Consider the following 24,801-nt stretch of genomic DNA (forward strand, 5'->3'; position numbering starts at 1 on the left):
GGTTTCACATCTCCAGTATTTTGCCGGAAGCCGAATCCGGTACAAATGCATTACAGTTACATTCATTTACAATGGAAGTGCAACAGCATGCGGACTCATGCGGTTGTGTATGAAGCATGTGTCCACTTAGTGTCGTGCTTCCATTGTAAATGAATGTAACTGTACTGCATCTGTAATACCAGAGATGTGAAATCAGCCTTCTACAGAACTGTGATTGCTGGGAATGGCAGCGCCGGTCTGAGAGGTCAGTATGTTTTTGTATTGCTTCACTGGGGGACAGAGGATACTATGGTTGTATGCTGCTGCCACTAGGTAAGAAAAAAGTTAGCTACTTCTCGGTAGGATACAACCACCAACCAGAGCCAAGCTGATCAGTTTTAACTTAGTGTCTGTAGGAGGCAGACATGTGACTGCACTCGGCAACATTTCTACCTTAGCTTTTATTTATTTTTTTTATTAATGATTTCCTTTTTTTCAGATTCAGCTTGTGATTGGGAAACAGTGTGGAGATGTGTCACTCTGTCACCCTACCTAGAAACCAAGAGAACAGTGTAGCGTTGTCACTAATGTGGACTCTCTGGTCTACGAGGCAGGACCCTAAACCCCCTAACACATTGAGTGTTTGGGGGCTCCCTGGCGGTGGGTCCTTGCCACCATACCCCTTCCCGCTCGCCCCCAGAGCCTTACCTGCAGGGAGGGAAGACAAACCAGATTTTTTCCAGATGACCCACAGACAGTACTCAGGACCTGTGATGATCGTCTTCAATCCTCATTCTGCAAAGAAGGATTCTGGTGCCTTCAGGACTGGTATTTTCCCCCTTGTCCCTAGGTCCCAGCTCACATTGGGGCTCCTGCTTTAAAAAAATGATTAATTTTCTGTGTAGTACAGGGAGAGAGTAGTGGTTTCCAGCAGGGGTTTGCAATCATTCCCTGCTTCGCCCCTTCCCTGGCACTTATTCCCAATTTTATCAGGCCCCTGCTACCTCCTTGCCTCCCTGGTTCTGCCAACGGCTTCACCTTAAAATGTACTCCCCGGATTTTGCAGATTCCTACTTTTGTGGACCGACGGCCCGACCAGTCATACATACATAGGCTTATTGCGTGCCCTTTTCCCGGTACTGCCTACTGCTCTCAACTAGTCACCACCCCCCCCCCCCCCACTCCAGTCACGTGGGAATTTGAGTGCACTCCCCTCTATTGCCGCCATTACTATAGATGCTAGCTCCACAGAGCAGCCTAGCCTCCAGGCCCTGTTCTCCATCCTTGGTCTGTGCGCAGCCTCCAGCAGGTCTTCAGAGGCACAGGCTTCCCAACTTGTAAATATTTTGTTGCCCTCAGCAACGCTCTCTCCATCTCCTGCATTTTTTACCTGTTATTGTTTATGCCATGAGAAATTTCCCCCTGCCTGCTTGGTCCCTTCTACCCGTTTTTTTTGGGGGGGGGGTTTAACTATATTTTTATTCAAAATTTTCAATAACATATAACACTGGCATAAACAAATTCAGCATTGAAAATTCAATTCAAAAACATTACATTGTCCTGTTTGATCATCACAAATTCCATACCAATTTTTAGAATCAATAACTGTAAGATGGCAAGGTAAAGCAAAGGAAAGCAGCGACCCCTTAACCTAACATACTTATCATTCCCCCTATTTAACCCTCGTGAACATGGTAATGACATAGAATAAAGAAGTCCCACTCAAAATCGGTTATTTCCTCCTCGCCCAACTTGGTTCATTTTAGTCACCTTTCGGCCCTTCCTCCCCCACCTCCAAGCCATCCAATGTATCCTTCAATTTTTCGGTATGATACCAGACTGTGTCTTTGAAAGGTGACATAATCCTGACTATCTCCTCCCGAGTACAATAGGCCAGTATGAATTTCTTCCATTTGTTAAAGTGCTGTTGTATTCTATCCGCCCTCCTTTCTGCATCCAGTCCTTCTATTTCAAGAAGATGCATGAGTTGACCCAAGATCTCTTCAATCGTGGGGACCCTAGACTCCAACCATTTATTAAGTATCGCTCTCTTGGCTGCCAGAAGTATCACATGTATAAGTCTGGGTGGGTTAGTCATCTTCCCTTTAGTATCGTTCCCCTCCTCCCAATGGTGAAAAAGAGCGAACCCAGGTGAGAGCCGAACTTCAAGACCACACACCTTTTGTATACAACTTTTGATCTGTGACCATAATGGACTCAAATGGGGGCAGGACCACAACCCGTGAAGGAGATCCGTTCCACTACTCTTACATTTAGGGCAAAACGTAAGCCTGTCTGGCTTTGTTGCTGATGGAGGGAGATTGAAACCATAAATTGCCTTGTGCATAATTCTAAATTGGGTTTCTTACCAATGCTCATTTAAAACTGATTTACGAAGAGCATTCCACCCTCCCCTAATTTTTACCCCCATAGACGGGTCCTCAAATTGTTTCTCCCAAGATTTTAAAAAAACCTTCCGGGTGCTGTCCTATTAGTAGATCACGCATGGCTCCATTAAGAAAAGAGAGAGATTATGAAGTTATTGACTTCTTTACCAAACAATCAAAAGAGTTAAATACTACCTCCTGCGTCACATCATGCAACTGAGTCATAATACTATATCTCACTTGGTCATATTGGATTAGTTGGTTAGGCCCCAGGCCATACTGCGCTATAATTTCGTCTCTACTCAACCATCTAGGTTCTGAGGTGTGCAAGAGATGAGCAACAGTCCTTTTACCCCTCACCTTCCACTGTTCAAACAGCTTATTGCTTGTCCCTTGCACAAACTCTGGATTCCCCCATATCTACCCGGTTTTTACAGTTACCCATCACACAATCTCCCCTGGATCCCCCTTCTCCCTGCAATAAGAGCTCACCCTGTTATTCCCTCCCAGGTGGATAACTGCATGCTAGTTTGTCCAGGGCAGATTCTTAGACAATGCTTTTAGCCTACTCATAGGATATCCCATGAGCATTCCTATATTTCCCCCACTCCTGCATTGCCTCCCTCCTAGCTTGGAAGCTCTTGCAGCCAGTCATTACAGTTTGTACCTTCCCTCGTGGGCCACTATCCCATTCATTTCTGTTTGAACCGACCATTGCATTCAGATCCCGACTGCCGCATTTAGTGTTCTCCTGCCGATAACTGCCTGCTACACTATTCATTATAAATGGTGAGTCAAACGCACCATCTCCCACGTGCCATATGGCTGTAGGCAGCAGCAGTTCTAGTGCTCTGTCCACTTTCCAGTGAGTCAGACCAACCATCTATAACTTACCACATGCCTGATCGCTGCAGTGGTCCTCTGTCCACTATCCAGTGAGTCAGACCAACCATCTATCGCGTACCACATGCCTGAGCGCAGCAACGGTCCAAGTACTCTGTCCACCTTACAGTGAGTCAGACCCACCATCTTCCACAAACCACATGGTTGTTTGTCGCAGAAGTCCAAGTGTTCTGCCCTCTATCCAGTGAGTCCGTTCCACACTCTACCAAACCACATGGTCAGTTGTAGTGGTTCCAGTGCTCTGTCCACTATTTTAGTGAGCTAGTTCCACTACTTACCTTAAACCTCATGGCCGATCACAGCAGAAGTAAGAGTGCTTTGTCCACTATCCTGTAAGTCAGTTCCACTATCTGCTACTAACTACACGGTTGATTGCAGCAGTGGTCCAATTGCTCTGTTCACTTCCCAGTATCTCAGATCCATTATCTACCATGAACCACATGAGTGACTGCAGCGCAGTCAAAGTGGCCCCAAGTAATGTCATTGCCTCAGCCCCCTTGTGTGTTAGCTGGTATTTACCTTTTTCTTTCTTACTGAGGTTGCATAATATCATATGTTCTTCGCAGGCTACAAACAAGGTATCAACAGCTCCTTCAGTGCAGGAACTGGTTCTTGTGCATCAGGAAAAAGGACCCTCTTCTCTTGCAAAAACTGTATCCTTTTTCAATATTTCTAGGTGGTTTCCCCGGACTAGCTATGTTTTCCCCTGCGGTTCACAGGGTCAGCCATCATGCCCCCTTTTCTCTGCTGGTCATGTCAACGATGCGGTCTCTGGCTGTCCAGTTTCCTGCACCAGGCATCCTCCTAAATCATCGCGACAATCTTTCGCACTGATGATCATATCAAGATATCTGGCTCTGCATTCAGAGGATATGTTCCCTGCCCTTTTTCAGGGCCTGTCTGTTACTGAAACAGACAAGAGTCCTCATCGGTGTCATCTCTTTGCCAGTTCTCTCCGATACGTTGGTAGAAACCACTTTGTTTGAGAGAGCCTCTTAGGTTTCTTCATTTACATTCTTTCTTGGACCAATGGTAGGACAGTACCGCCTGTTTTACTCTGGTTCTCAAGCTTACATACTGGTGTGTCCTTTTTTGCCTTCCAGGATGGAGCCTCTGATATCAGTATTACCTCCAGGAAACCTGCGGCTCCTTTCGTTCCGCGGACTTGAACTTTCCTCCTTATTTTTACTGGACCACCAAGAGTCTCACTATCAGCTCACACTTTTATCCTTTGGCTTAGACACCTCCACAGTGTCCTTATTAGATTCAAATCAACAGCATGTCATCCTTTGCAACTGAAGGTTTTCGGTGTTTTTTTAGATCACATTGATTTCAAAGCTTTCCTTATCCTATTCAGCACTCTAAGTTTTGTGGTCCCTTAGAACACACTTCTCGTCCAAGATAAATCTCAGCAGGTCAAAGTTGTCCCTCGTTTCGACCAAGTGCATAGTTGTCTGGTGCATGCTGTTTCGATCAACACTTTCGATCAAGAGTCTTCTGTGTTCTTCCCTCATTCCTTGCAAGACACGTTGCTAATTCTTGGAAGATCGTGAGAATAAACTCTAGACTCATCAGTTTGAGAACGTTATTCCGGTTTCCACTATTCAGGATGGCAGATGGGATAAGTGATCCTTTTCTCCCTTCATCTGGAACTGAGTGTTTTCATTGCTTCTCCTCCTTTGGTAGGATCTTCTGTCAAGCCACCCTTCGCATCTAATTAACATCGCTGCGACACTCATCATTCGCCAAGGGGGAACTCTGTTCCTTTTAGGCACAGCTGAGGCATCAGTCATGGACTGAACAGTGTTTGCCGGTATTTTCAGCAAGTCACATCCCCAAAGCCGACTTCCTTACCTGTGAATGATCTCCAACAGAAGAAGAGGTCGCCTCTTCTAATGGTTGTCATCCATATTAGTTTCAACCGCGCACCCTTGACGTCGTCCTGAGTACTTCCAATATACATTACAGGATCCCTCAGTTCCTTTCCAGGTCCTGCAATGCTCAACAATTGTCTCCCACAACCTGCTAATCTGCTGTGCTATCAATTTTCATTATCTTCTGGTTCTCGAAGGATCAAGAGATTTGGTTCCACAGAGGAAGTTTTCCACCTCGTAAAAGTACTCTACTTTCTTGCAGGCACCTCATGGAAACTTCCATATCGGTTTCCCTGGTTCTCTTTTTTTCTTTCTAAGAGCTTACGTTTTCTCCAATCAGCTTTTTGATCATCATCAAAAAAGCCCTCCTCCTTTTTGTATTTTTCCTCGGTCATGTCTTTTCTCTTTCCCCTTTCCCTCCTAATCTTCATGACATCCAAGCTTCAGTCCAGTCTGTTCCTCAGTTCTCTCTAGGTCAGGTCTCTGCCTTTTAAGCCTTTTCAAAGGAATCTAGCCTTCCAGTCACAGATCTTCTTTTTTTTTTTTTTCCTCTGAGGTAGACACTCTTGGCTAATCTTTATCAGCCTCCAGTGGATTTCTAAGACCTGATCTGAGGTCTAACGCTCCTATAGCATTACACTCGTGAATCCAGCAATACCTCTTTTGCCTTGTCTCTGAAGACCTTTTAATGGCAATGTTTTTCTTCCGTTGACGTGGCACGGTTGTATTTCTACCTGTCTTTCATCCTGCGTCCGGTTTTCCGTGAGATAGTCTTCTCGTGATCTGTCCTCGTCCTCTGACAGGTCTTTAAAATTTAGTGCTACTGGTCAGAGTGCACCTCAGTGTCTCTTCCTGCCTGGTGCAGAATTATCAGTTACTCAAATTCCCTGTTTGTGTACTGGAGAGTCCTCTTAGTGGTCTGGATTTGCTCTACCATTTTGGACACTTATTAGACCAATGACAAGGCGACCTCACTGTTTTTTCAGGACTCCTAGCCTCTGCCTATGGCCTCTAAGACTATTTGTTGTCAGACCTCTACTTGGCAACTCTTTATGCTCATTCCTTGTTCACTTACCTTTTTGAGGTTCTACTACGTCTTCACCTCTTTTACCTTTCCTTGGCAATTTGGGCCTAGGCAGAAAGGTTTTGCAATTAGTGGCCAGTTTCTGTTCTGAGAATTTCACCTCTGTTCTTTATTTTTTTTTCTACTCTTTTCCCTTCCCACCCTTGGAAACTGCTTTAGGACTTCCCATGGTTTCCTGTATCCTCCAATGAAGCGATAGTGAAAAGGAGATTTTGGGTACTCACCGTAAAATCTTTCTCTGAGCCTTCATTTGGGGACAGAGCACTGGTTCTTCTTAAGTGTTTCAGTTGGGCCAGTCTATATTCATTTTAGGTTGCTTCTCCTACTGATTACACACTAACTGATCGGTTTGGCTCCGGCTAGTGGGTGTATCGTACTGAGAACGTTTTTCAGCCTTCTAGTGGCAGCAGCATATACTCCATGGTCTCTTTTGTCACTCAAAGAATGCTCAGAGAAAGAAAGAGGTTTTATGTGTGCGACTACCCAAAATAGTTTTTCTCACTTAGGCCTCTCAGAATCACTTCAAATGTGATGTGGTTCCTAAAATTGGCTTTGTAAATTTTGTCGGAAAAATGGGAAAGAAATTTCTGATAAATTTTTTAACCCTTCTAAAGTCTTAAAAAAAAAAAAAAAAGTTTCGGAAATCGTGCCGATGTAAAGTAGACATGTGGGAAACGTTGTTTATTAACTATTTTCTGTGACTTAATTTTTATGGCCTTAAACCAGAAGTTATGTTTGAACTCTCCTATTGCACCATCACCCATTCCCTGTAGACTGTGAGCCCTCGCGGGCAGGGTCCTCTCTCCTCCTATACCAGTCTGTTTTGTACTGTTAATGATTGTTGTACGTATACCCTCTTTCACTTGTAAAGCGCCATGGAATAAATGGCGCTATAATAATAAATAATAATAAAGCAAAATTTTCCAAGTTTTCACCGAATTTCTGACATATTTATAAATAAACATTTTCTACCTAAATTTACCACTAACATGAAATATAATGTGCCACAAAAAAAACCCCAAAACTATCTTTAAATCGCTGGGATCTGTTTAAGTGTTCCAGAATTTTTATCACATAAAGTGACACTGGTCAGAATTTAAATATTGGCGTAGTCGGGAAGGTGAAAACAGGCGAAGGTGTGAAGGGGTTAAGTGGGGCATATGAAACTTGATGGGGCTCACTAGAAATCATACTCCAGCCAATGACTGGAGTAAGTTCTGTTTCATTAGGAATACCACAGCTCATCATAAATTTGCCGAGTGGGGATTGCCACTCCTCTATTTTGCCTGGTTTTCTAGAGCTGTGAGAAAGAGGCACCAGCACAAAAAAAGTTGCAAAATTTTAACTTTGTCTCACATCGTGCCAACAGTTTTGATTATTCGGGCCCCCAATGTTATGTGTGTGTGTGTAAAATATATATATATATATATATATATATATATATATATATATATATATATATATGATATTCTAAATCTTTGTGTCCAGGCCTGAGGTAATAGTTTCCCTTATGATCCCAAAATGTCTGCTAGCCTGTTGTAGATGTTCATTTTGTGTACATGGCACTAACATAGCCTCCTCTTCTGTGACTTACACAACAGGTCATGTACTTGTTCCTGCACACAGTGAAGGGCACCCCATTTGAGACCCCTGATCAGGGTAAAGCTCGACTCCTTACTCATTGGGAGCAGATGGACTATGGCATCCAATTTACTTCTTCCCGCAAGTTTCTCACTATAACTCCAATTGTTTTGTAAGTATTCAGAATTAAAACTCATTTTCGGATTTTCCTCCCTTGACCATTACAACCATTTGAATGCTCTGTATTAGGTTTTGTATATTGGCCAAGCCATACTTGGTATCTTACGGATTTAGATCTGCATTTGATGACATGTTGGACTTTAATGTTTCCGCATCCCATGTCCACACCAGGGAATTGCCGCTACGACCCTGTCACATCATTATGTAAATGATCTGCTGCGCATGAATATGGCCTAAGGGATATGATTCATTTAGACTTCTGCTTTGTTAATCCTAGAAAGAACTAATGGTTGCTGGGTAAACCTATTAAAATTGTAAACCATGCTGGAATATCATTAGTTATGTAATCCTCCTTTGGAGACGCAGTGACTGTGGCATGATTATACAGCTGACTTCTCATCCTTTGTGGAGCAGGTTCTGCAGGTTGTTATACAATGGTAATTGTCACTGGCTGAACATGGGTTTTAAAAGCCTTTAGTGGATGTTTTCAGCGGCGTTAAACTTGTGTTTAATAAGAAATAGTCCTGATTTCATTACATATATCCCAAATTAACAGGAGACAGTCACCCTTAGGCTATGTGTGCACGTTGCGTACAGTCACTGCAGAAATTTCTGCAGCAACCTGAACAGCACACGTGCGCTTCAAATCGCTGCAGAAAATGTCCGCAGTGAAAAAAAAAGCAGATTCCATGCGCTCTGCCTGCAGCTCCTCCCATAGACAGAGCAGGAGCTGCCGGCAAAGCGCACGGAAGAAGTGACATGTCACTTCTTAGAACGCGCGCTTCGGGCAGCAGCCGAAGCGCTGCGCTCTAAGACGCCACGTGCGCAAGGGTCCTGCACAATCTTCATAGATTATGCAGGGGACGCAGGACGCATGCAGTTACGCTGCGCTACAAAGCGTAGCGTAACTGCATGTAATTACGCAACGTGCGCACATAGCCTTAAAGACAATAGAGACCTTTTTGGGAAATTTTAGACCTTTTGGTTACTACATTGTCTATGTCTCAGTTGTCTGCAGAATCGGTTATCAGTCCAATCTGCCAGTAAGCTGAATCTGGTGGGCTTGGTGACCTTTACCTTTTTCTGAATGATATTCGATTTTGTCAAAAACCAGTTAAGATTATCAACTGGCCATACATCAGCTTAGATATCCAGGCTGCAGACCCGCTGCAGGAGTCTTAAATAGCTCAGGGGTGTGCATGCCTGAACTCTGCTCCCTTCATTCTCTGTGGGATTGCCGTCAATATCCCAGCTCTGTGCTCAGCGTCTCTTGTGGTCCCAAAGACAGTGAATGGAGCATAGGCTGAGTATGCAGACCTCAGTTCCATTCAACACCAAGATCTGCTATGCTAAATTCCTGGGTTCTTTAGATCTTGGTCTCGCAGAGATTAGACCCCCAGAGATCAGTAAGTTAGGGGATAACACATTGACTTGTATCAGAGTCGAGCACTTGGGGGGCTAGGGCTGTCAAGCATGTTATTGCCTGTTCCTATAATCTTTAATATATATATATTTCTCTATCGCCTTCATTGGGGGACACAGGACCATGGGTGTATGCTGCTGTGACTAGGAGGCTGACACTAAGTGAACACAAAAAGTTAGCTCCTCCCTGGCAGTGTACACCCCGAGCCGGAGGCGGGACTATGCCAGTTTTTCTTCAGCGCTCTATTGGGAGACCCAGACGATTGACGATTGGGGTATAGCTACTGCCTCCGGAGGCCACACAAAGCACTACACTAAAAAGTGCAAGGCCCCTCCCCTTCTGGCTATACCCCCCCGTGGTATCACGGGTTCTCCAGTTTTCAAGCTTTGTGCGAAGGAGGTCAGACATCCATGCATAGCTCCACAGATTTTAGTCAGCAGTAGCTGCTGACTATTTCGGATGGAAGAAAAGAGGGCCCATATAGGGCCCCCAGCATGCTCCCTTCTCACCCGTTGATGGTGTTGTAAGGTTGAGGTACCTATTGCTGGTACGGAGGCTGGAGCCCACATGCTGCTTTCCTTCCACATCCCCCTGGGGGGCTCTGAGGAAGTGGGATCCTGCCGGCCTCAAAGCTCTGACGCCGGGCTCCATCCACAGACCCATTTGAACCTGCTGGATACGGAGCTGGAGTACCGTTCAGGGACATGGCCCTGCACCATTACAGGTACTCTGTGTCCCCGTACACACAGGCACAGCACACTCCAGACTTGCTGGGTGTGCTAGTGCGCCGGGGACAGTAAAGGGTTACAGTCACTGCAGCTTTGCTGAGTGACTTTGTGTATTGGGAACTACCGCGCCGGACGCTCCGGGAGCGGCGGCGCGGCTGGGACTTGTAGTTCGCCGGGGACTGGGCGCCGACCGCGCTTTTACGGCGGCGGCGCTTATAAATCCAGTCCCCGGCTTCTGCGGCCTAGTGCCGCTTCGTTCCCGCCCCCTCCCTGTCACTCAGGGAAGGGGACAGGCGCTGAGCAATCAGCAGCGCCGAGGGCTGGAGCCTTTTTACATGCTCCAGCCCTCTCACTGCACACTGTCGGACGCCGGATTCCCGCTCTGACTTGGGGCACGCCCACGGCCCGCCCCTCCTCACACGAGCTGGGGAAGACGCCGGCAGCCATTACTGCAGTCCGAGCTCGGACTTTCGGCAACCAGGCAGGACGGTGGCGACCATACACCCGCTTAAGGCGGGCGGTAAGCGGCACACATAGTGCTGACCCCAATATATACTGCAGTGTGTACATGTGTATTTTAACTGCATAGGTCGCTATATGCCCGCTTGGAGAGCGACACATCAGCAGCAGGAAAGCAGGTGTGCTAAAGCACAGGCTTTCTAGGCTGCTTGTATTGCACGTACTGAAGTGTTCATTTGTGTTTATGCTTGTATGCTATACACTGCACTGTACAGTCGCTAGTCTTAGCTATATTCTCCTGGAATGGCTAGACTACAGCAGCAGAAAACCAAGGGTGCTGGGGCACAGGTTTTTTTCTATGCTGCTTGTATTGCATGGGCTGCAGTGTGCATTTGTACTTGTGCTTGTATGCTATACATTGCACTGTATGGTCACTCTTCTGGGCTATATTCCCCTAGATGACTAGTCTACAGCAGCAGAAGAGCAGAGGTGCCAGGGCACAGGCTTCTATGCTGCTTGTATTGCTTGTGCTGCAGTGTTCATTTGTACTTTATGCTTGTATGCTATACATTGCACTGTACGGTCACCAATCTTGGCTATATACTTCTAGATGGCTAGTCGGCAGCGGCAAAAAAGCAACACAGATTTTCAGTGCTGTTTTTACTACATGGGATGCTGTTCATGACACCGTCCCATTGTGTGCATGCTCCCCTGTAGCACTTCGTCTGCCGGGGTCTCTAGCACTTCGTCTGCCGGGGTCTCTACTAGTCGTGGCCAAAGAAACCACCTGTCATCCCTGTCCAAGGACAGGGACGGAGTTGCAGTTTCGACAGATATATTGTCATAAGATAGAGACTTGCAGTCCAGACAGGCCATGGGCAATCTTCCTGACCAACCTCATTTGGAACGGGGGGGTCCCAGGAGGACTCTCTGTATGATAAGGCAGCTCTCCAGGACTTTGATCCTGACATCGCTATCAATCCGGATACACCGGATGGTAACGCCATACGGAATGATCCTATAGCGTCCATCAATGGAAGGTTGGATCTTTCTCCCTCAGCTCCCCCAGTGGAGGAGTCAGCTTCACAGCAGGAGAAGTCCCTTTTCAGTATCTCAAACGGATATTGAGTATTTTTCTGGCCACGCTGACTTCAGAGAAGCAGTCCAGAAACACCACGCTTACCAGATAAGCGTCTTCTCCAAACGTTTTTAAGATACACGTTATCCCTTTTCCCCTGACGTGGTCAAGCGCTGGACCCAGGGTCCAAAGGTGGATTCTCCAATCTCCAGGCTTGCGTCTAGAGCCATAGTTGCACTGGAGATGGGGCTTCACTTAAAGATGCCATTCACAGACAGATGGACTCTGGTTGAAATCTGTCTAGGAGGCTATCGGCGTGTCGGTTGCTCCGGCATTCACAGCCGTATAGGCAACCTAACCTTTTCAGCTGTTCTTGCGCAGCTGGCCTTGAGCACATGTACATCTGTACCGCAGAGGCGTCCGTAACTCCGCAATGTCTGCACTGCGACTTACCCTATTAATGCTGTCCTAAAAGTACAGTCGAGGTTTCGGTCCTTCCCAAGCTCGGGCAGGTCCCAATTGTCCTCGTGCAAAAGGGCTACAAAACCTCAGACGGGCTCAGATTCCGGCCGGGCTCAATCACGCCCAAGGAAGGCAGCCGGAGGAACCGCTACCAAGGCGGTCTCCTCATGACTCTCAGCTCTCTCTCTCTCTCCGCATCCGCGGTTGATGGCAGACTCCCCCGCCTTTGGCGACATTTAGCTGCCACAGGTCACAGACCGGTGGGTGACGGACATTGTGCTCACGTGCACAGGACAGTGTTCTGTTCTCGTCCTCCGACTCCATTTTTCAGAACGGCCCCACCTCCCCACCGAGCAGATGCCCTGCTGCAGGCGGTGGACGCTCTAAGAGCAGAAGGAGTGGTGATCCCTGTCCCCCCTCAGGAACGAGGGCGAGGGTTTGTACTCCAATCTCTTTGTGGCTCCAAAAAAGGACGGCTCATTCCGTCCTGTTCTGGACCTAAAACTGCTCAATAAGCATGCGAACGCCAGGCGGTTCCGGATGGAATCCCTCCGATCCGTCATTACCTCAATGTCTCGAGGAGACTTCCTTGCCTCAACAGACATCAAAGATGCCTATCTCCACGTGCCAATTGCTACGGAGCACCAACGTTTTCTACGTTTTGTGATAGGAGACGACCATCTTCAGTTCGTAGCTCTGCCATTCGGTCTGGCGACAGCCCCACGGGTGTTCACCAAGGTCATGGCAGCAGTGGTAGCAGTCTTGCACTCTCAGGGACACCCGGTGATCCCTTACTTGGACGATCTACTCGTCAAAGCACCCTCCCTCGAGGCATGACAACGCAGCCTGAATGTTGCGCTGGAGACTCTCCAGACTTTCGGGTGGATCATCAATTTGGCAAGGTCAAATCGGTCACCGACTCAATCACTAACGTATCTCGGCATGGAGTTCACACTCTATCAGCGATAGTGAAGCTTCCGCTGAACAAGCAGCGTTCACTGCAAACAGAGGTGCAGTCTCTCCTTCAAGGCCAGTCGCACCCCTTAAGGCGCCTCATGCACTTCCTAGGGAAGATGGTGGCAGCCATGGAGGCAGTTCCCTTTGCGCAGTTTCATCTGCGCCAACTGCAAGGGGACATTCTCCGCCAATGGGACGGGCAGTCAACCTCCCTGGACAGGAAAGTCTCCCTTTCCCAGACGGCCAAGGACTCTCTGCAATGGTGGCTTATTCCCACCTCATTGTCACAGTGAAGATCCTTCCTACCCCCATCCTGGGCAGTGGTCACGACAGATACGAGTCTGTCAGGGTGGGGAGCAGTTTGTCTCCGCCACAGGGCTCAGGGGACGTGGACTCAGCAGGAGTCCACCTTTCAGATCAATGTTCTGGAAATCGGGGCAGGGTATCTTACCCTACTAGCTTTCCAGCAGTGGCTAGAAAGAGAGCAGATCCGAATCCAGTCGGACAACTCCACAGCGGTGGCATACATCAACCACCAAGGAGGGACGCGCAGTCGACAAGCCTTCCAGGAAGTCCGGCGAATCCTCATGTGGGTGGAGGACACAGCATCCACCATATCCGCAGTTCACATCCCGGGCGTAGAAAACTGGGAAGCAGACTTCCTCAGTCGCCAGGGTATGGACGCAGGGGAATGGTCCCTTCACCCGGACGTGTTTCAGGAAATCTGTCGCCGCTGGGGGGTGCCGGACGTCGACCTAATGGCGTCTCGGCACAACAACAAGGTCCCGGCATTTATGGCACGATCGCGCGATCACAGAGCTCTGGCGGCAGACGCCTTAGTGCAAGATTGGTCGCAGTTCCGGCTCACATATGTGTTTACACCTCTGGCACTCTTGCCCAGAGTACTGCGCAAAAAATCAGATCCGATTGCAGCCGCGTCATACTCGTCGCCCCAGACTGGCCGAGGAGATCGGGGTACCCGGATCTGTGGCATCTCACGGTCGGCCGACCGTGGTCACTACCAGGCTGGCCAGACTTACTGTCCCAAGGGCCGTTTTTCCATCGGAATTCTGCGGCCCTGAACCTGACTGTGTGGCCATTGAGTCCTGGATCCTAGCGTCTTCAGGATTATCCCAAGGGGTCGTTGCCACCATGAAACAGGCTAGGAAGTCCACCTCTGCTAAGATCTACCACAGAACGTGGAAGATTTTCTTAACCTGGTGCTCGGCTCAGGGAGTGTCTCCCTGGCCATTTGCATTGCCTACTTTTCTTTCCTTCCTGCAATCGGGGTTAGAAAAGGGCTTGTCGCTCGGCTTCCTTAAGGGGGAAGTCTCGGCACTATCCGTGTTTTTTTCAGAAGCGTCTAGCACGTCTTTCTAAGGTGCGCACGTTCCTACAGGGGGTCTGTCATATCGTACCCCCGTACAAGCGGCCGTTAGATCCATGGGATCTCAACAGGGTATTAGTTGCTCTCCAGAAGCCGCCTTTCGAGCCTCTGAAGGAAGTTTCCTTTCTCGCCTGTCACAGAAGGTGGCGTTTCTCGTTGCGATCACATCGCTTCGGCGAGTGTCTGAGCTGGCAGCTCTGTCATCCAAGGCTCCCTTCCTGGTGTTCCACCAGGACAAGGTAGTGCTGCGCCCCATTCCGGAGTTTCTCCCTAAGGTCGTATCCTCATTTCATCTTAATCAGGATATATCCTTGCCTTCCTTTTTGTCCTCATCCGGTTCACCGGTATGAAAAGGACTTACGTTTGTTAGATCTGGTGAGAGCACTCAGACTCTACATTTCCCGCACGGCGCCCATGCGCCGTTCCGATGCACTTTTTGTCCTTGTCGCTGGTCCGCGCAAGGGGTTGCAGGCTTCTAAAGCCACCCTGGCTCGATGGATCAAAGAACCAATTCTAGAGGCCTACCGTTCTGCGGGGCTTCCGGTTCCTTCAGGGCTAAAAGCCCACTCAACCAGAGCCGTGGGTGCGTCCTGGGCATTACGACACCAGGCTTCGGCTCAACAAGTGTACCAGGCAGCTACCTGGTCCAGTCTGCACACTTTCACCAAGCATTATCAGGTGCATACCTATGCTTCGGCGGATGCCAGCTTAGGTAGAAGAGTCCTGCAGGCGGCAGTGACACCCCCGTAGGGGAGGGCTGTTTTGCAGCCCTAACATGAGGTATTTCTTTACCCACCCAGGGACAGCTTTTGGACGTCCCAATCGTCTGGGTCTCCCAATAGAGCGCTGAAGAAGAAGGGAATTTTGTTACTTACCGTAAATTCCTTTTCTTCTAGCTCTTATTGGGAGACCCAGCACCCGCCCTGTTGTCCTTCGGGATGTTTTTTGTTGTTTGCGGGTACACATGTTGTTCATGTTGAACGGTTTTTCAGTTCTCCGATGTTACTCGGAGTTAATTTGTTTAAACCAGTTATTGGCTTTCCTCCTTCTTGCTTTGGCACTAAAACTGGAGAACCCGTGATACCACGGGGGGGTATAGCCAGAAGGGGAGGGGCCTTGCACTTTTTAGTGTAGTGCTTTGTGTGGCCTCCGGAGGCAGTAGCTATACCCCAATCGTCAATCGTCTGGGTCTCCCAATAAGAGCTAGAAGAAAAGGAATTTACGGTAAGTAACAAAATTCCCTTCTTTGCTTAGTGTCGTAGGAGGCTGAAGTGGGCCCATATCTCTGTGGGCCAACCTCAGCCTAGGCTATTGCGTTTTTTCCGTTTTTTTCGGGCTATACGGCGCCGCTCAGCATTCTCATCATTCTACATTTTTTGTCTCTTCTGCAGGGATAAAGACCCTGCTTCAGAGAGAACCCTCGCCCCAGGGTTGCCTGAGGGCTCGAGACATCAGGCCCTATCCCCCTCCGGCCCCATGGTACCACCCCAGGGGTTGATTGGGGACCGATATTATTGTTTTAAGGGCACACACTCCCCGTCGACCCCCATGGTACCGTCCCAGGGGGTGTTTCTGGTGGAGGTGAAGAGGAATCCCTGAGGATGTCAGACTGTGACAGCGCAGGAGCGCTCACAGCAAGGGGTCCTCTGTCACCAGGCCTGCCTAGCGTTCACCTGATACCATGGGCCCAGGCTTAGGATCTGGCACTGCAGCGCAGGAGCGCTCCACAGTCTCCAGCACGGCCCCTCAGCATCCCTCAACGCTTACCGGGGGCCGCAGCATCATGAAGGGGACAGATGGATCCGAGCGACGCGCGTGGACGCAGGTAAGAGCTGCTCCGCGCGCAGCGCTGCGCTCCCGGCGGCCGCCGCTCACTAATTTAGTCCCCGGCTTTAGACCTACCTTGGGCCGGAGCGCTCCGCCTCCCGTTTGCGCGCGCGCGCCGCCTCTGGCCCGCCCTCCGCATTTTCTGCCCAGAGACAGCCACCTCATCTGTCAGCACGCCCCCCTCCAGCAGCAAAAAAAAAGGCAAAAGCCCACGTTTTTCTTCCAACGGCTCACCTCAGCACAGACAGGCCGGTGAGCAACAGCATTTTTTCTCTGCGGCTGTCCCAGCTTCTCTGAGGCCCCTGCTGACCCGGGAAGGACACAGGCCAGGGTGAGTGCTACTCCTCATTAGGACCAGCGACACTTTGTACTTTTTTTCTTCCATCTTCTACGGTCTCCTCCCTAGTGTCCATAGTAGGAGTCCCCTGAGCAGCCATGCCTAACTCTAAGTCGTCCCGATCCAAACAGGCCCCCTTTATAATGCATTTTGCGTGCTCGTCCTGCAACGAAAAATTCTCCCAAGGCCAGGCTACCTCCCTCTGCGCAGCTTGCGCTCCCGATCCGCAGCCCACGCAGATTGCTCCAGACACCGCCAGCTCCCCCGTCCATGCCGCTACTACAGCAGTAGAGGACGCCCCGGGCCCCAATGCGCTCCCTCCCCCAGAGTGGCTGACTTCCCTCTCCCAGTCGGTGGATTCTCTGTCAAGAGCGTCCCTGACCATCGCGCAAGCTTTGCAGTCGCTCCCTACGCTCAGCCATGCCACAGGTCCAGCCGCCGCAGGATGACAGTCGTGCTGATCCCGACCTGGCTACTGGAGCGCGGAAGCGAACCCGCACGGTCTCGTCTTCCAATTCCTCCCAGAGGTCCCTCTCCCCTCCAAGGCCCGAGTGCCACTCGTCTCCGAGACCATCTGATGATTCAGGGGAAGAGTCAGATGCAGCCTCCCTGCTGGACTCGGATCAGGCAGCCGATGTCAGGCGTATGGTGGACAGCCTGGTCGACGCGGTGAATACGATGCTGAAGCTTCAGCCGGACTCTGCAACCGCCCAGAGCTCACAGGTATCTTTCAAACGTCTTAAACATGTTCACAGGTATGTTCGCTGAGATCTTGCGCAAGCACAGACAGCAACCGGACAGGACGTTCAACAACGGTAAGTCGATTGATTTACACAATCCCTTCCCCGAGGATCTCAGGAAGGAATGGGCGGGCTCACCGGTGGTCGACCCTCCGGTCTCCCGTCTGGCCTCACATACAGTTCTATCTCTGCCGCAGGGAACATCGCTCCGTGATGCCACGGACCGTACCATCGAGAGATTCGCCCGTTCGGCTTTTGAGGCGGCAGGCGCGGCCCTGTCTCCGGCCTTCGCCGCCGTCTGGGTAGCTAAGGCCATGGTGACCTGGACCGACACCCTCCGTAAAGGGCTTCGCTCACAGTCGGGCGATCCCGAGCTTGTCAACATGGCTGCACAGATTGCCCTGGCGGGTGAGTACATCATTAACGCATCTCTGTCTACAGCCAATTGCGCAGCACAAGCGGCCAGCAACACGGTGGCAATCCGCCGGGCAGTCTGGCTCAGAGCCTGGAATGCAGACTCTGCTTCAAAGAAATCACTTACCGCCCTCCCGTTTGCAGGAAGCCGACTGTTTGGGGACAGGCTCGATCAGATTATCACCGAGACTACGGAAGGAAAGAGCACCTCCCTTCCACAGCTGAGACCAAGGCGTTTCCCACGCCGCCAGCCGAACTCAGGTTTTCGCCCCTTTCGCAGCTTCAGTTCCCCGGCACAGCCTAGGAGGAACAGATCCCCGCAGAGAAGCAGGAAGAACCCGTCTTTCAAAAGAAATCCCTCCTGGCGTCCCAGACCACGCCAGCCTGCAAAACCAGCATCTAGATCTCAGCGATACTCCTCCAAATGACTCCTGGTCTTCGCGCGTCAGCGCAGACCAGGTGGGGGGGCGCCTTTCTCTGTTCCAACACGTCTGGCTCCCTTTGATCACAGACGCTTGGGTCAGAGAAATCCTAGTCTCGGGTTACAAGATAGAATTTACGTCAATTCCTCCAAGCCGCTTCTTCCTTTCACATCCTCCCGAGTCGGACGCGCGAGCTCGCCCCTTTTTTCGCGCCATCGAATCTCTGCACCGCTCAGGGGTCGTGATTCCGGTTCCAGATTCGGAGCGGTTCAGAGGAGTTTACTCCAACCTCTTCGTTGTCCCCAAGAAGGATGGCACTGTGCGCCCTGTTCTCGACCTCAAGATCCTCAACAGGTACGTCAGAACCCGAAGATTTCGCATGGAGTCCCTCCGATCGGTGATTGCCTCCATGGAGATCGGCGAATTCCTCGCCTCTCTGGACATACAGGACGCATATCTGCATATCCCGATTGCACACCAGCACCAAAGATTCCTACGCTTTGCCGTAGCACACGATCATTCAGTTTACTGCCCTACCATTTGGTCTTGCTTCCGCGCCTCGAGTGTTCACGAAAGTCATGGCTGTTGCCATGTCGATCCTGCACTCCAGAGGTGTTTTGGTAATTCCATACCTGGACGACTTACTGATCAAAGGGTCCTCTTTCAACGACTGTCGTCTAAGTGTCCAGTTCACCATCGACACTCTATTCCGTCTCGGTTGGCTCATCAATCGGAAGAAGTCCTCGTTGACCCCGGCTCGCCGGATTACCTTCCTAGTTATGGAGTTCAATACCATCCAAGGTCGCGTGTTCCTTCCAGAGGAAAAGATTGGCTCCCTCCGGAAAGACATCCAGACCCTCCACCACTCCAGGGCGGTGTCCATACGATTTGGTATGAGGGCCCTAGGTCGGATGGTGGCGGCAATAGAGGTGGTTCCGTTTGCCCGCTTCCACCTTCGCCCTCTGAAACTATTCCTGCTGCACAATTGGGACAAGTCTCTATTCAGCTTGGATCGCAAGATACGTTTGTCCCCGAAAGTCCGCCACTCGCTGCGCTGGTGGACCAACAGCCAGAATCTCGTCAAAGGAACGTCGTTCTTACCGGTGCACTGGAAGACGGGCACCACCGATGCCAGCCTTCTGGGCTGGGGAGCGGTCTTCCAGCACCACACGGCTCACGGTCAGTGGTCCTACCAGGAAAGCCGGCTCCCGATCAATGTTTTGGAGATCAGAGCAGTCCTTCGAGCCCTGCAAGCTTTTCAACGCCTTCTCCAAGGGTCTCCAATCAGGATACAATCGGACAACGCCACGGCGGTGGCATACATCAATCATCAGGGCGGCACGAGGAGTGTCATGGCGATGAAAGAGGTGAAGAGGATCATACAGTGGACAGAGTCTCGCAACGCCAGGATCTCCGCGGTACATATCCCCGGCGCGGAAAACTGGGCGGCCGACTATTTCAGCAGACTGGGTCTGGCGTCGGGCGAATGGTCTCTAAACAGAGAGGTTTTCAAGCAGATTTGCCACAGGTGGGGGACTCCGGATGTGGACCTGATGGCCTCGCGGTTCAACAATCAAGTTCCACAGTTCATATCCCGCTACCACGACAAGCAGGCGCTAGGAGTCGACGCCCTCATTCTTCCGTGGAATCAGTTCAGACTACCGTTCATCTTTCCGCCGCTGCCACTGATCCCAAGAGTCCTCAAGAAAATCAAGGCAGAGGGCATTCCAGTGATTCTCATCGCTCCAGAATGGCCCAGGCGAGCATGGTTCGCAGAACTCGCACAGCTCGTCGCAGACACCCCATGTTGCCTTCCAGATCGGCAGGACCTGCTGTCTCAGGGTCCGCTCTTCCATCAAAATTCAGGGGTTCTCAATTTGACGGCATGGCTCTTGAATCTTGGCTGTTAGCCCAGTCAGGATTTGCTCCAGAAGTGATTCAGACTATGATTAGGGCTCGAAAGCCCTCATCGTCAAAGATCTACTACCGCACCTGGAAGACATTTTTTCAGTGGTGCGAGGTCAACGGCAATCTCTCCCCGCTAGTTCTGTCACTACCGACGCTTCTAGCGTTCCTTCAGGCAGGGTTGCAAGCGGGTCTCTCGCTGGCAACCATCAAGGGGCAGGTTTCGGCTTTGTCTGTTCTTTTCCAAAGAAACCTAGCATCACGTCCGCAGGTCAAGACGTTCATCCAAGGAGTCGCTCATCTGAATCCACCCTAGCGGGCTCCGCTAGAACCATGGGATCTTAATCTGGTTTTAGGATCCCTCCAACTGGCTCCATTTGAACCACGCAGAGAATCTTCATTCTCACACTTATCCTGGAAAGTGGTTTTTTTGGTGGCGGTCACTTCAATCAGGAGAACATCCGAACTGGCAGCTCTTTCGTGCCACTCACCTTTTATTGTTTTTCACCAGGACAAGGTTGTCCTGCGCCCTTCTCCGGAGTTCCTGCCGAAGGTGGTGTCTCCTTTTCACCTGAATGAGGAGATCGTGCTTCCATCTTTTTGTCCGGCACCCACTCGCTCCTTGGAAAGGTCACTACACACTCTGGACTTAGTACGAGCGCTCAGGACTTACGTCTCGAGAACTGCGCCTTTCCGTAAATCAGACAACCTGTTCGTCCTGCCTGCTGGTTCCAAGAAAGGCATGCTGGCGTCCAAGGCTACCATTGCCAGATGGATCAGATCAGCCATTGCGGAATCCTACCGAATCAGGGACAAGTCCCCTCCGAGGGGAGTAAGAGCCCATTCCACCCGTGCAGTTGGGGCGTCTTGGGCAATCAGACACCAGGCTTCAGCCGAGCAAGTCTGCAAAGCCGCAACGTGGTCCAGTCTTCATACCTTCACCAGGTTTTACAAGGTCCACACCCAGGCATCAGCAGATGCCTACCTTGGGAGAAAGGTGTTGCAGACGGCTGTCGCACACCTCTAAAAAGGTAGTAAACATTTGTACAGAGCTTTCCCACAGAATTTGTTGTTTGTTTTGGTTCTGTGGGACGGCTTATGTTCCCACCCAGGGACTGCTTTTGGACGTCCCATGGTCCTGTGTCCCCCAATGAAGGCGATAGAGAAAGAGAAGGATTTTTGTGTACTCACCGTAAAATCTCTTTCTCTGAGTCTTCATTGGGGGACACAGCACCCACCCTGTTTGGATTGTGAAGTCTTCATTTACCGGATGTTTTCCGATGTTGTTTGCGTGTCACCTTTGTTTCCATCCGGCTACTATATATTTACGTGCCCATAAGGCACTGTGTTGTTTTCACCCCACATTTTTCTCTTGTATTACATTGTTTAGTCATGTTTGTTCAAGGCTCTCCTACTACTGCTTTTACACAAAACTGGCATAGTCCCGCCTCCGGCTCGGAGTGTACACTGCCAGGGAGGAGCTAACGTTTTTTGTGTTCACTTAGTGTCAGCCTCCTAGTCACAGCAGCATACACCCCATGGTCCTATGTCCCCCAATGAAGACTCAGAGAAAGAGATTTTACGGTGAGTACACAAAATCCTTCTTTTTCTTTTTTTTTTTCATTTGGTGTAACAAGGATAATTTTTAGACCTTCATCAGCTGAGTGAGATTGTTGGCTCACTGGGCACCTTAGTGATCAGAAGCTGTCCTGAAAAATGTTTGGCCTGTGTAACCGAGCTGTGGTCTTGCAACTAAACCTTTAGAACTGTATGTACAGAAATATTCTTTTCTATGGGCGTATGGACTTCTAGACATATAGGAAGGTTAATGTAAGGCCAGGCTAGGCAAGCTTTTTACAAGTTTCATTTTGTAGAATATGGTACTTGTAGAAAATGCAATGTGATGGATTCTTGTGTTTTTCTCCCACCAGATACCTCCTTGCCAGCTTCTACACCAAATATGACGCTGTCCATTTCTTTATCAACACCTTGTCACTGCTCAGCGTCCTTCTTCCCAAACTCCCACAATTCCACGGAGTACGAATATTTGGGATTAACAAATACTGAAGCGGTCAGATGAGAATGCTGCCTGTCACACGATTCATGTTCTGCATGATCAAATATGGGGACATTATTCTCATTTTTGGAGCTGAAGATACCAGGCTGTATAATATTGTGTGAGAAATTTCCCGTCCTGCACATGTGTTTTATACTGTGATGCTTCAAGATTAAGATAGAAGGATAATCAATCGAGCATACCCACAACTTATTACTGAAGAAGTGACATTTTGGACCTAACTTGAGTGGGGGATGGAATTGAAGGGGGGGGAATTTAATTAGTTTAAATAAAATAAGGGAGCATGGTAATCTGCTATCAAGTACAGTAGTGCCCAAAGTAATGTATACGGGCTGTGCTTTACACAGACCATGCAAGAAATTAAGGTGTAATCAGCAGTCCCTTCTGTTAAGTATTAAATGTGTTTTCTCTTTTAATTTTCATTAAAGTTAGTTTGGACTGCTTCATTTTGCACAATGATGTACAGAAGGTTTATGGAAATAAAGAAAAAAATAAATAAATCATGAAAACAGCAGCAATGAAACCATACATTCCCATACCAGGATGATGTTATAGTCACTGCTGACCTTAGCTAAGTATCCAGTCTATCATAATGGATAAGGCAGAGCCTGATATTAGGGGGGTCTTCTGGACAATATCTGCTCTTGGGCACATAGATGGCATTTAGTGTCGCCCACGGGATATTCATCTGCAGTTTTCTAATGTCAGCACCTTTTCATATACAAATGCTAAGTGTTCCTGATGGAGGATCCCTAAGTGCTACTGTGACCGCTCTGTATGTATGGCTGTAGGTTCGTGAATATTAAATGCTCTCAAATGAATTACAAAGTATCGTTTTGTGGATGTAAAGTAGTAAATATACATCTCTAGTGACCCTCACATAGATATTTCATTCTTTGTTTATCATCTTTCCAGTTTGTCTTTAGGCTATCCAGTCAAAGATCGGTTTCTTGTTCACATGCTACTGATGGCGGGAGGCTTTATCCTGCAGCGCATCTATAAGATCCTAACATAGCGATTGCTTGGATCACACTGAACCACCATAGTGAAGTTTTCACACAGTCAATCTTATTACTCAGATCTTCAGCTCAAAGCAGAAGTACTACTAAATGGAGAACTGTGCATGTCTTTCTCCATTGTAGTTTTCGTGCAGAACCCCTTAATTAAACAGCAATGTATATGACATGGGGGAGCAAAGTTCCTAAGTCACTATATATGGTGTATAAATGATAGCACGTTTCTCAGAAAGCAGCCAACCTACTATCACATAGATATTACCTACAAGATCAAGCAAAACCCTGGCTTTCTGAAATTCCATAGCTAATTGACTCCCATTAAGTGCCATGGATACAGCTTTGAGCCCAGTAGGAAAAATACAGATTGCACATGGGCTATATAATATGGACACTTGTGGCTTTTGCTTAGCTGCCCATACAGAATTGCTTAATTTATAGTGCTCTGGATATTTTCTATGACTTTGCCGGCGTCTTTAGAAAACAATAAATCTGTTCCAAACGAGAGAATATCTTAAATAAAGTGTAAATTACATATGTATACAGCTGGATTCACAGTGCTGTAAGAAGTCTGCAACACCCGCATCCTCCCCACCTTACTGATTTCGATTGAGTAGAATCATGGGGGTCCGCGCAGTGAGGCCATATTATGTAATATTACCCTTTGGCTGGGGTCACCCTTCTCTGCAATTTTGGTTGGTGCAGGATCCATTTATTCCTTACCAAAAATAAGAACTGTTCTACTGAAAGCCTCTTCTACATGACAGGTTTTCCTATTCTCTGATAGCACCAGCTCTTACTGCTGGCAAACAAAAAATATCGAGATCACAGAGTGAAAACTCATCTATGTGGATACAACACTAATAATATGGAAACATAATTCAATTTAACAGAACTTAGAAGAGGGAAAAAAAGGATAAGAGCATAATAAGGCAACATAGAGCAGCTGCATGAGAAGTTAGGAGAAAATCTTAGTAATAGGTTACCCTAAGATCCGGCAGAACTGGAGACCAAAAGTTTTACTTTTCCATTGACCGTTACTTTTGGCGCTTGATTTATGTGTGTATATAATGTATATTTCAGAAATAATGTTCTGGCATTGTATGCAAATAAATTCAAATCCGACAATAATTGCTATTGATTTCTCATTTTCTGCACAGGACCTTGTATTGTAGGTGTTCGGTATGTCTCATCCATACTCTGAAGAAACGATCTGCAGTCTGTCAATTCATGGAGGCAAAAAAAAACCCACAACTGTAGGGATTACTTAGGATCCCTCGGTTCAAAGCAACATCATGAAATTCAAAAGGCAGAAAAATATAAACTATAGAAAACGTATGAGCTCAGTCTACACCTGGCCACACGCTAAGCCGGTCATCCGCAGTACTCTCGCTCCAGGTTTCATATGAACATGTCATGAGGGTCTCTTTTATGGTAAGTAGTCATTGTCACAAGAATAAAAAGGACAAGACCGGTATCAGGTAGTTGGATTTCAACTTTCTCCTCTAATATTTGTTGCCAGGAAAGTCTAGACAAGTATCTCCATCCACCTTAGGCTAAATTCAGCCGACCAATGGTCTTTTT

The 24,801-nt window shown here is 48.7% G+C and overlaps 1 protein-coding gene across 1 annotated transcript in view; it reads left to right on the forward strand.

Annotated features, from left to right (window-relative positions):
- ORMDL2 (ORMDL sphingolipid biosynthesis regulator 2) overlaps nucleotides 1-24,348 on the forward strand; it is a 29,597-nt gene extending 5,249 nt beyond the window's left edge. Inside the window, exons 3-4 of the mRNA XM_075337003.1 lie at nucleotides 7,829-7,980; nucleotides 22,059-24,348. Of these exons, the coding sequence (XP_075193118.1) occupies nucleotides 7,829-7,980; nucleotides 22,059-22,194 (288 nt within the window). The 3' untranslated portion in view covers nucleotides 22,195-24,348. The remainder of the gene's footprint in view (nucleotides 1-7,828; nucleotides 7,981-22,058) is intronic.
- The last annotated feature ends 453 nt before the right edge of the window (nucleotides 24,349-24,801 follow it).

The sequence above is a fragment of the Anomaloglossus baeobatrachus genome, chromosome 2 (assembly GCF_048569485.1).
Source record: "Anomaloglossus baeobatrachus isolate aAnoBae1 chromosome 2, aAnoBae1.hap1, whole genome shotgun sequence".
Taxonomy (NCBI): domain Eukaryota; kingdom Metazoa; phylum Chordata; class Amphibia; order Anura; family Aromobatidae; genus Anomaloglossus; species Anomaloglossus baeobatrachus.